Here is an 11413-nt window from a genome sequence, read left to right as displayed (position 1 = left end):
TTAAAAGGTTTAAATAAAAACAATTTGTGTCACACTATGTTAGATTTGGTTCTCTATGCTTACAATTTGGTGAAATAATTTGTGTGATTTTTTAAGTTAAGTTTTTGTAATAAATTAATCTTTTAAGTTTGTCTGTATTATATTACTCATTTAAGTCATTATATCTACATAGTTATCTTTTTTATTAATTTTCCGTCCAACTCTTCATTTGCATTCTTGAAACCATTCACGTTTATTCGTTTTTGAGTTTCAAAAAACCTAAATTGTCAAGGAGTAAGTGATGTTTTTGTTTTTGTTTTTTTATTTTTATCTTAGTAAGAGAGTAAAACCTAAATCAAAGAATTTAAGAGATCATAAGTGTAATCTAGGTTCATCAATAATAGATTATTTAAACAGAAGAAATGTTCTATAAGACAGCTACTAGACAAAATAAAGTATTATTCTTTGTGGTGGTTGAAAGCCAATAAACGTGTATTTCTTTTTGGTGAGCATTTGTGGTGGTCGAGTCCTTTGTCCTATTTAGGCATTGACTAGCCACTTGTTGTATTCCGTGTGAATTGCTTGTTTTTTCAGCAGTCTTTTCGGTACACCTTATGCTGAGAAGATTGTTATAGCAGTGTTTATATAATCCATTTTTGCTCGTTCAAAAAAAAAATTCTATATTTTAATTTTTTTTAGTGTTTTGGCTATATACATCAAACCCCAAACTGAAACACAAACTTATTACATCTTTCTTTCTTTCTTTTCTTCTTTCTTCTTTTTTTTTTTTTTTTTGGGGTTTTGGCTATATAAATCAAACTCCAAAATTGTCAAATACTTTTCCTTTTATGCTGTAGATGGATTCAATATATAAAACCAACATATATTGCATGTTGTTGCTTGAGTTCATGAGTGCCCTACTGAGATTATATATCGAAGCGTTAAGTTACATTACATTCTCTTTAAATATGTGGTATCATCGTGATGTTGGATTTAAATTAAATTCTTGAAAGTTTGCGGAAATGTCGGCATTGAAGTGTCTTATACTTAGTATAATTTGCAAGTCTCTTTCAAAATTCAAAAGAATGAAGAGAATACAACACATGTATTCTACCGAATCAACTATATATGTTATTACATCCAATCCCTTCATATAGGATCAGTAGTCACAGAAAGGAATGCATCCCAATATATTCTTTTGAACTCAATCATACTTCCCTGCCAACTGACAAGTTTCAATTGACAGAGGAACATGATCAAGCTCGAAACAACATCTTAGAAATGCATTCCCTTTTGTGACACTCATCCAATATAAAGGAATTCGATGTGAAAACTTATATAGTTCATTCAACATAATACATTATGTATTCTCTTCATTCTTGTGAGTTTTGCAATAGACTTGCAAACCTTTACAATAAGTATAAGACACTTCAATGCCGACATCTTCAACAAACTAACAAGAATTAAACTAAAATCCAACAAAAATAATGAGACAAAATAATAATACTACCCAAACTTCTTCATCTAACCGAATCAAACTCTTGAGAATATCTTCAGGAGATTCCAGCAACGTAGCATCCATCTCGATCCACGGAAACATGTTGTGCTGGCCAAATATTGAGAACATGCTCATCACGTCATCGTCGTTCGTTAACTCCGGCCGATTAAACATCAATCTCCCATCTGAGTCGAACAATGGACGTCCATACCAAACATATTCCACCCTATTTGTGTCTCTGTAGTCGAGTCGTTGGTTGATTTAATCATGTTGATCATTTAGTTCTTTTAACGTGACATCGTCTCGAACCTTGAACAAATTAGGGTTTCCACCGTTGAAGCATACTTGAGCGTTGAACAGATTGTCCATTGTTTCAGATCTACACCATATGGAATTAAAAACAATCAATGAAAAACTCATTCAAACATTTCAGCAATCACTTGGAGTGCAAATTATACATAAACCTTAAAACTAAAAACTTATGTTGCTTAAATGTTTAGATGTTTGCATGTTTATGTAGACATAAACATGCAAACATCTAAACATTTAAGAAACATAATTCATTTACATTTAAACATTGTATCATTTCTTGCACACAAAAAAAAAATTAAAAAAACCCTAAAACTAAAAAAATTTCTAATTTAAAAGGAAAAATGTAACATATAAACATAAATATTAATGGTACTTGATTATGAAAACTTACTTGTTATTGAAGTGTTGGTTGATTTGAACTTGAAAAAATTGAGGTTTTGGATGATTTAAGAGAGATTTTAGAGATTTTAGATGTCAAATGAAGAAGAATGAAGAAATGAGGTACCTTTAAATGAATGCCACATGACTTAACTCACGTTGGATGTACCGAACGTGACTTAAATTTTAGTTGTGGACCAAAATAACAGGTCCTTCCACTCCTTCTCAGCTTGCTGAAATTGTATATTGGCATCTTGACATTGATTTGTTTTTTAGATCCTTCATAAAAAAATCAATGTCAAATGATCATAATCACTTACTTAGTTACTTGATGTTGGGGGTGGAATTTGATGCTGTTTTGATCAAAGTTGATGAAAATCTCACTTGGGAGTTCTCAAAATCGCACTTGATATACTGAAAAAGGTATGGCATAATGGTTGATGTTTTGTTTCTATTTGAGAACACAACGTGACTTAAGTCACGTTGGTATATACCGAGCGTAAATTAAGTCACATGGGCTATACACCAACGCGAGTTAAGTTACATTGGGGTATTTTGGGAATGAACAATTCTCTTTGTGAGAAGAGCAATTTTCTTTCATTTAAGTGCATTTTGTTCACATGCCAAAGCTAGAACTAATGAAGATTAAGAAAAGAAAGTCGTGCAATATAATTACATTATTATGTGATAACATCATCGAGACACTGGTTAACATTTCCCTTTAAATTATTATTTTATGAATAATATTTTGTCCACCCCAAATTTATCTCTCTCTCAATAAAATTTGGTTGAGCATCAAACAAATATTACAGATAGATAGGCATTACAGTTGGTCATTAGAATTTAGCTTCTCTTCTCATTGTGTTTAAGCAGATATATGATGATACAGTCCTCAACATTCCAAAGCAAATGCAATAGAAGAAAAAAGACAACAAAAATAAAAAAGGGCAAGGACAATAAATGTGGAAATAATCATGTGGCATTGTCTACATGCATTTGAAGGTTAGTGTAAGCAAAGAGACATCCAACAAAAAGACAATGGTTAATAAGCATTTCTGAGGTGTCATATAGTACATTAAGACATATTTTCGTTATGTTGTTTGGTACTTTGGTCCTTCTTTTGCATGCTTAAGTTAAAGGTGAGAAGCCAAGGTTGTCTCAACCTTCAAGTGTGTCAGGGAATGATGGCGTGCTTGCTAAAGAAAGTGTTTCCAAAGGCAAGTCAGAATTACAAAGGGCATATCAAATTATCACATATGGTTCTCCAACATTGTACAACAGCTTTTTTTGTTTTGTTGATAATTATTTGCCACGATAATAGTACACGATATATTTATTTTCTTCTCTGCCAATACAAGTACTAGTTACATGAGGTGCCATTTCACATGGGAAAGGTTAATCCTTTTCCACTATGGGAAAGTTAGAGTCAATGATTAGATTAAGTGAAGAACATATTCTTAACATGCTCTCTCAACACTAGATTTTTCTTCACAATATCTTCCAACAATTTAAAAATTCTGAAAATTAATTTTCAGAAATTAAAGAAATCGAAAAAATATAAAAAAATTCAGATTTTTTTTTAATTCTGTAATTCATTTATTGAATGTTAGAATTTTTTTTTTTTGAAAAAATGAAAAAAACAATTGTTCAAAAATCTTATTTTCCAGAATTTTATTTTCCTAGAAAAATTAAAAAATTTAATTTCAAAATATTTTTTTTAAGATTTTTATTTTATTTTTCAGAATATCTTATTTTATTATGAAATTAAAAAATATATTATTTTTAGAAAAATAAAAGCTTATCTTAGTTTCCAAAATTTTATTTTTATTGAAATAAAAAAAAATTCTAACATTCAATAAATGAATTATAAAATTTAAAAAAAAATTATCTGAATTTTTTTATATTTTTTTAATTTTTGAAAATTAATTTTCAGAATTTTTAAATTGTTGGAAGATAGTGTGAAGAAAAATCTAGTGTTGAGAGATCATGTTAAGAATATGTTCTTCACTTAATCTAATCATTGAATTCAACCTTCCCATGGTGGGAAAGGATTAACCTTTTCCATGTGAACACACACCGTTACATGATGGGAATATTATTTTCTTTTAGATATGGAAACCAGCTATAATTCATCAATATGTACTGTTTTTATAGCTTTTATTTTGCAGAGGGATAGCAAGGTATATATGTTACAAATGAGTTTTACTCCAAGTATCGATTTATTATTTTATAATATATATATATAGTTATTAGAAGCTACTTCATTGTGGATCAGAACTTATTTAAATCACTTTACTTATATCTTTGGGTTAATCAAGTAAATGATAGTTATAAATATTTAAAATTTCATTTTTAGTCTTTACAAAAAATATCACTTTTTAGTCTAAGTAAAATTTTCCGATAGCATTTTGGTCACTGTAAAAATTTTCATAAGTATTTTAGCTCTTTGCAAAATTTTCCGTTGGTATTTTTTGTCTTTAACTGAACTAAAAAGTAAGATTTTTTTTATAGAAACTAAAAAACAAAATTGTAGATATTTATAGAAACTGTTTACTTAATTAACCCTTTAAAAATATATATTTGATATTTTGATCCCTTAAGTTACGAACATTAGATTCTCTCTCTTTTTTTAAAAGAAGTTACAAATAATAGATATTTTAGTCTTTTAAATTACAATAGCTAGCCACTTTGATCCTTTCTATCAACGTTTAAAGTTTGTAACTTGATTCAAAATTAAAGAATCAAATGTCTAATATTTATAATTTAAGAGACCAAAATGAAAAAGAAAAAGAAAAAAACCTCAGATGATCAAATTTTGTAACATCTGTAAGTTTTTTTTTTGGTGATGTAACATCTGTAAGTTAGGGACCAAATAAAAAAAAAAAAAAAGTGAAACCTAAAATTAATTAAACAACTAAGTACATTACTTTTTTTTTTCTTTTTTTTCTTTCAATGTGCAGTTTTTGAATTAGATTATTCACTAATTAAACAACAAAAGTAAAATTTATCTTTTTTTTTCCATTAAGTATGCAGTTTTTGTATTAGATTACCTGAAATTAGTTTAGATACATCACATCCACATATGCTCGTTATCTTTTTAATACAACATTTCACTAATTTAAACCATAAACTATATTCACATTCACATTCTACTTGATCAATAACTACAAATTCCTAAACTACATTCAAACCCTAAACAATTTTTACTTCATCAACAACTCAAAAACCCTAACCTTCAACAAAAACAAAATGAGAGGAAGTAAACACTTGATGGTTTTGAGAAGAGATATCACGAAAAATACAATGTCTTTGACGTCAGTTTGATAAAAGTCAATGGTTGAAGTATGGAGGGTGTTTGGATGTCAAGAACTCAAATTATTTATGTTCTGAATAAAGTGTCAAACATATGAGAATAATGCTTTTTTTATGGTATTATTCTGATGCAGATCAGAACGTATCTTCTGATACACAGCGATCAGAAGATAGCTTCCAATACATAGCAATCGGAAGTTGGCTTCCGATACCATCGAAACGTCACACTTACGTGTTATATAAAGGACATTTTGGAGGGTCTCTGAGCAATTAAAGGGGCACATTGAGCAATTTCCTTTCTATAGTATAGTTAATTTCAATCAGCCCAATCACTTATCCACTAAGACCAAAACTTGTAGAATATTACTTTTTCCACCCTATTGCATTCTCACGCACCCTGTAAATTTTTTAAAAATGTCCTTGTGGAATTCAGATTTCATAATCAGAATTCATGTTTCACTAATTCAGATTCTAAAATCCGGACAATGCGTATATCACCCATCAGACTCTCTCACATTTCAGCAGTTTTGAGTTTTGTTTTTAAAACAAAAAAATAACTAAGTAAAAAATGTTAAAAACATGTCAAATAAAATCATAAAAATACCACCAAAAAATTCTAAAAATCAAATAAAACTAATGCAAATTTTAAAGATGAAAAATTTTAAAAATGAAAAACGGGTCTAAACGATGAAATTTTGGATTTTGAGGGGCGGAGTCCTGTAAGAAGTCTCTTCTACAAGAGTCATGATCCTTGAATTTTTTCTGATTTTCTGTGGAAGTTTCGGAGCAATCCGATCAAGTAGCCCAAAAACCCGATGTTTGACTAAGAACAGGTAACAATGACCCAAAACAGAAGATGATAGTTAGGAAGATTAATATTGTCCATAAAATGACTATCTATGTTATAAACATGTTTAAAATTTGCGCTGATACAGTTCAGATTATATAATTCGAACTATTTTTCCTTGAAAAAGGGTGTATCCGAAAAAATCATGTAAAGCGCCCTATTTTTGAGATTTTCGGATTACAAAATCTGAAAAAATCCATAACTCATTTTTTCACCCTATAACAAAGGAAAACACCAGTTCGGATTATGAAATCCGAAAATTTCAAGGGCATTTTTGAAAAAAATAATAAGGCGCGCGAGGAAATGAATAGGGTGGGTAAAGTAATAGTCAAACTTGTACTACCTTAGTCCAATAAGTCTTGTTTTGATTGCTCATTAGATTTAGGGTTAATAGGTCTTTACCTCCCTGTAATATAAATCATTTCTGGTTTTCCCCCTGTAAAATTTTTATTTTGATTCACCCCCCTGTAAAATATTTTTGTTTTGCTTTACCCCCCTAATAGGCCAAACAAAAACCAATTTTATTTTTTTTTTCAAGAAATTTTTCGTTTTTGTTTGGCCTATTAGGGGGGTAAATCAAAACAAAAATATTTTACAGGGGGGTGAATCAAAATAAAATTTTTACAGGGGGAAACCGGAAATGACCTATATTATAGGGGGGTAAAGACCTATTAACCCTTAGATTTACCATGTGCTTCGTCAAGAGTAGTGCAAATAACACTCTCTTTTAAATCTAATACTCACTCTCTTATTAGTTTAAATCACTGTCAATCTATATTTTGAAAATAGAACCCACTCAAAGTAATCAAACATACATCAATTTTATTTAATAAAAATGTGAGTGCTAAAGATTATATTTAAAAGTGAGTGTTGCTAATTTTCTTCATTTGATCAAATATATATATTCCCTAAATTTAGTATAGAGCTGGCGGTAATTATGATAATTTAGTTTGTGTTAATTAATTTTTTTAGGCAGTAATTTGGGTTAGTTGGTTGGTTGTATTACACTATTACTTTTTTGAAGTGCATGTAAATAGATGAATGAAACAGGAAGTTCTAGTTTTATTGTTGTCTTAATGATCATTTGCTTCACGTATGATTAAAGTTAGGTTTTATTTCTGATTGAAGACGTGTTTCGGTGTTCGACATGTATGTCATGTTGTAAATTTTGAGTATATTTCAAAAGTTTTAAATATTTTGTGTTCCATATTTTTTAATTAAGAAATATAGGAAAATATTTTAATAGAAAACTATTATAATATTATTTATAATATTTGACTTGGTCTTATAACCATGTTTTAATTGCAAACTTTTGTAACTGCTTTTCTTGCTTCTGATGTATCACGTTTAGCTTGATATATACGGCATCCATCAATACAATTTTAAATTTTAAGTATAGAAAGAAAAAACAATTCTCTTCTTTGTTTTCAAAAACATTAATCCGGGTGACAGCTTCCTGAAAATATCTCTTGTCAGTTCTGTATCCTTGATTTTTAAATCAAGAAGGGTTTATAAGTACTTAATTGATATTGTGTTTGACCTAACTTCTCCTTAAAAATGTAGAGAAGTAAAAAAAAAAACGAGTCAAATGGTATCTTAATCTCCCACAACGACAATGTAGAAGCAACTGAATTTGAGAGAAAAAAATTGGAAAATAGTTAAAAATAAAAAATTGGAAAATAGTTAAAAGTTTTTAAAAATATAAAAATTTGAAAATAGTTAAAAAAAATCGGTGGGGTAGCACTCAACCAAGCAACACTAAAAAAAATTATATGCATCAGCGTAACAAAAACACAAACAGACGGACATAAAATATTACTCTAAACGTTAATGTGTGTGTGTAAATATTTGTGAGGTTGAAGAAAGGAAATAAAAGTATTTGGTATCATTAAATGACAATGTGAATAAAAATATTTGTGAGATTGAGATGATTAAACAATATTGAAATTAAAATAATTGATAGTGTGTTTGACCTAACTTCTCCTTAAAAATGTAGAGAAGTTGAAAAAAAAGCCGAGTCAAACGATACCTTAATCGCCCACAACGACAATGTAGAAGCAACTGAATTTGGATGAAAAAATTAAAAAATAGTTAAAAAAAATAAAAATTAAAAAATAGTTAAAAGTTATTAAAAATATAAAAATTATAAAATAATTAAAAAAAATGGTGAAGGGCAAAATGGGAAATGCACCATAAAAATGATGAGGTGGCACTAACCACACCCCATCAACAGGAAATTACAAAAATGCTCCTCTTAGAGGCAAAATGGTAAAATCATAGGGATTTATATTTTATATATAATAAGTAGATAGATGTTAGTAATACACCTAGTTTTCCTATTGAGGGCAAGGATAGAACTTTTGATCTTATCGCTCTATTTTTTAACTCGTCCTAGAAAAAATATATTAGATCCTAAAATCAAAAAAGTACAAATAGTACATAGAGTATTCAATCGGAGCAAGGAAAATTCTAAGAATAAGACTGAGAATGAAAACTAGCAATAGAAGGCAAAGAAGTAAAATGGTAAGAACTTTTCTTGAAAGTGTAATAGAAGGAACCACTACTCTCTCTCTCTCCCTCTCTCTAAGTTTTTAAAAAAGAAAACACAATTCAACCCTCCTTATGTTTTTCTCACCTTCAATAATAATATTAATAATGTTGATAAATAAACAATGAAGTGTAAATATAATAATATCAATGCTAAAAAAAAATATCAAATAAAGAAAAGATTTGGATTTTTTATTTTTCCAATATATCTAATATGTCTTCATTATTGGTATTAGTACAATTGAATTAAAAATAAATAAAATATTACAATATACCAAACTTTAGATACAATGATAATAATAATAATAATAATAATAATAATGTGAATAACAAAAAAATGAGATATTTAAAATCAATATTAGATACAATGAACCTTCTTCTAGAGTGTATACATAAATAGGGAAGTTGGTATAACATATACACATAACTTTTACGATCACTTTTCACTTCTAAACTTTTGTTTATTTTTTAGTAGGTTGTTGTATGAAACAGGTGGTGGAGCCATGGGTCGTCGAAAAATTAAGATAGAGAGGGTGAAAGACCCCAACACAAGGCAGATCACATTCTCAAAGCGTCGAACCGGTTTATTCAAAAAAGCAAATGAATTGTCCATTTTGTGCGGAGCAGAAGCCGCTATTGTTGTGTTCTCTCCAGGTAACAATCCTTACTCTTTTGGTCACCCTGGAGTTGATTTTGTTGCTACCAAGTATCTCCAATTAGAGCCAAAACCAAGTAACTCTCTAGAAAACCGCACTTCTGATGCTTCCAAGATGGAAAATTTGAATCTAGAACTTGCTGATGTGTTAGCACAAATTCGGGATGGTGAAAAGCAGGCTGAGGCTCATGATGAGATTTTTAAGCAAAATGATGTGACAAAACTCTCTGAGCTTAAAGAATTGAGAGGTTCATATAAAGAGCTTCAAGATTGCGTAAAATTGCGGCTCAATGATATCGAGATATCTGAATGTTTGATGCTTCTAGCTCAAGATCCAGTGGTGGGAATAAAAGCGAAATTGTCAAAAAATAAAAGAAGAAAAAATTGATGATTTGTAGCATGAAACCTAATTTTAATTTATGTTCCTTTTATTTTACGAATAACTTATGTTCCCTTATCTCTTTGAAAGTTTGGTGTGCATATCCCACCAAGTTAAAGAGAGACAAGGGAAAAAATAATATGAGTGTTGAATAAAGATTTCATCGCGCACTCTTATACTTTTGATGGTAAAAATGTTTTTGTTAATCATACATATCTTTAAACATTTTTTCTGTCTTGAATAATCAAAAAAGATAAACTTGTATCTTATTACATTTAAGATAGTAATTTTTATATTTTTTAAAATAATTTTAAAAATAAAATTAGTATTCATAGTAAATATTTCAATTAGAAGCTAATCATAGAAATTGGAATAAGTAAACTTTTTAATTATATATATTTTTTCCATTCCTCTTTTTCAAAAAGGAATTTATTCAAGACATACAAGAAAGTTATTGACCGTTTATACAAATTAAACATAAAAAAATGGGTGTGTTTGACCTCTCAAAAACAGTCAAAATGTTGACCATTTCTATTTTTAGTAAAGAATTTTTTTTTATTGTAGTTATAAATAAAAAAACAAATATAATGATTTATTAAAATTTATTAAAAACAATAAGGATCACATTTCGACCCGAGTCCATATTAGACGGCCCTTGAAAAAATATCAGAAAGAGTGAGTAAAAAAAATATGAGTTAGGATCCATTAACACCAGGTGTCAACGGATAGGTTGACACCAAATTATGACCATTCATTTATGTTGAACCAAAGGTTCACATTTATTCACTTACAAACCTCGCATGATCTCTCCTTCATTGAATGTACATGAGTAATTCTCTCTTACTTACCTCTTCCCCCAATCCTAAACGATGTTTTGCCAATCTGCTGTTCGTTGAAGAATCTTAATTCTTCCTCTTATTTCTATCGTCTTAATTTATTTCTATGGTCGAAGAATCCGCTGTTCTACGTAGAAACCGTTAACATTGAATTGGATATGTTGTCCATGGAATTTGTAGAAAAAAACTTTCTTTTCTCCTCCAATATAATTGTTTTTAAAACTAATCATATTAAAGGGAAATTCAATTGTTTTAAATCATGGATTCAGTAATTCAGATATGCAATTGTGGAAAAAAGCTTTCTTTTCTATCGTCTCAATTTATAACCTAATAAGCCCAAATTGATTCATAAATTCAACAACACACCAATAATCTCATTTCTATTTGTGATCTATTTCATAAATTTTATACAAATTGGTTTTATCAAAAGGGAGATATGTCTACATGGGTTTGTGATCCATATGAGAGGAATTAAGCAAAGGGAAATGAACATGAAGAGAGAATAGCGATATTGGATTTGGTGGAGAAAAAATAAATTCTGTAATAATTTAAGTTTGAGTAATTGAAAAATAAAATAAAAGTATGGGATGGAAAAAGATTCTGTAACTAATACTCACATGAGTTAATTTCAAAAATTATTATTAGTCATTATTGATCATAAAAGATAAAC

The 11413-nt window shown here is 28.9% G+C and overlaps 1 protein-coding gene across 1 annotated transcript; it reads left to right on the top strand.

Annotated features, from left to right (window-relative positions):
• Nucleotides 1–9376: 9376 nt before the first annotated feature.
• Nucleotides 9377–9916, top strand: LOC25483965 (agamous-like MADS-box protein AGL29). Its single transcript, XM_013612695.1, has one exon. The coding sequence runs from the start codon at nucleotides 9377–9379 to the stop codon at nucleotides 9914–9916; it is 540 nt and encodes a 179-aa protein (XP_013468149.1).
• The last annotated feature ends 1497 nt before the right edge of the window (nucleotides 9917–11413 follow it).

The sequence above is a fragment of the Medicago truncatula genome, chromosome 1 (assembly GCF_003473485.1).
Source record: "Medicago truncatula cultivar Jemalong A17 chromosome 1, MtrunA17r5.0-ANR, whole genome shotgun sequence".
Classification (NCBI taxonomy): domain Eukaryota; kingdom Viridiplantae; phylum Streptophyta; class Magnoliopsida; order Fabales; family Fabaceae; genus Medicago; species Medicago truncatula.
This window is presented reverse-complemented; position numbering and strand designations above follow the sequence as displayed.

What these genes read in the sequence shown, in the direction of transcription:
- LOC25483965 (XM_013612695.1), top strand. Translation starts at nt 9,377, where the DNA reads ATGGGTCGTCGAAAAATTAAGATAGAGAGGGTGAAAGACCCCAACACA.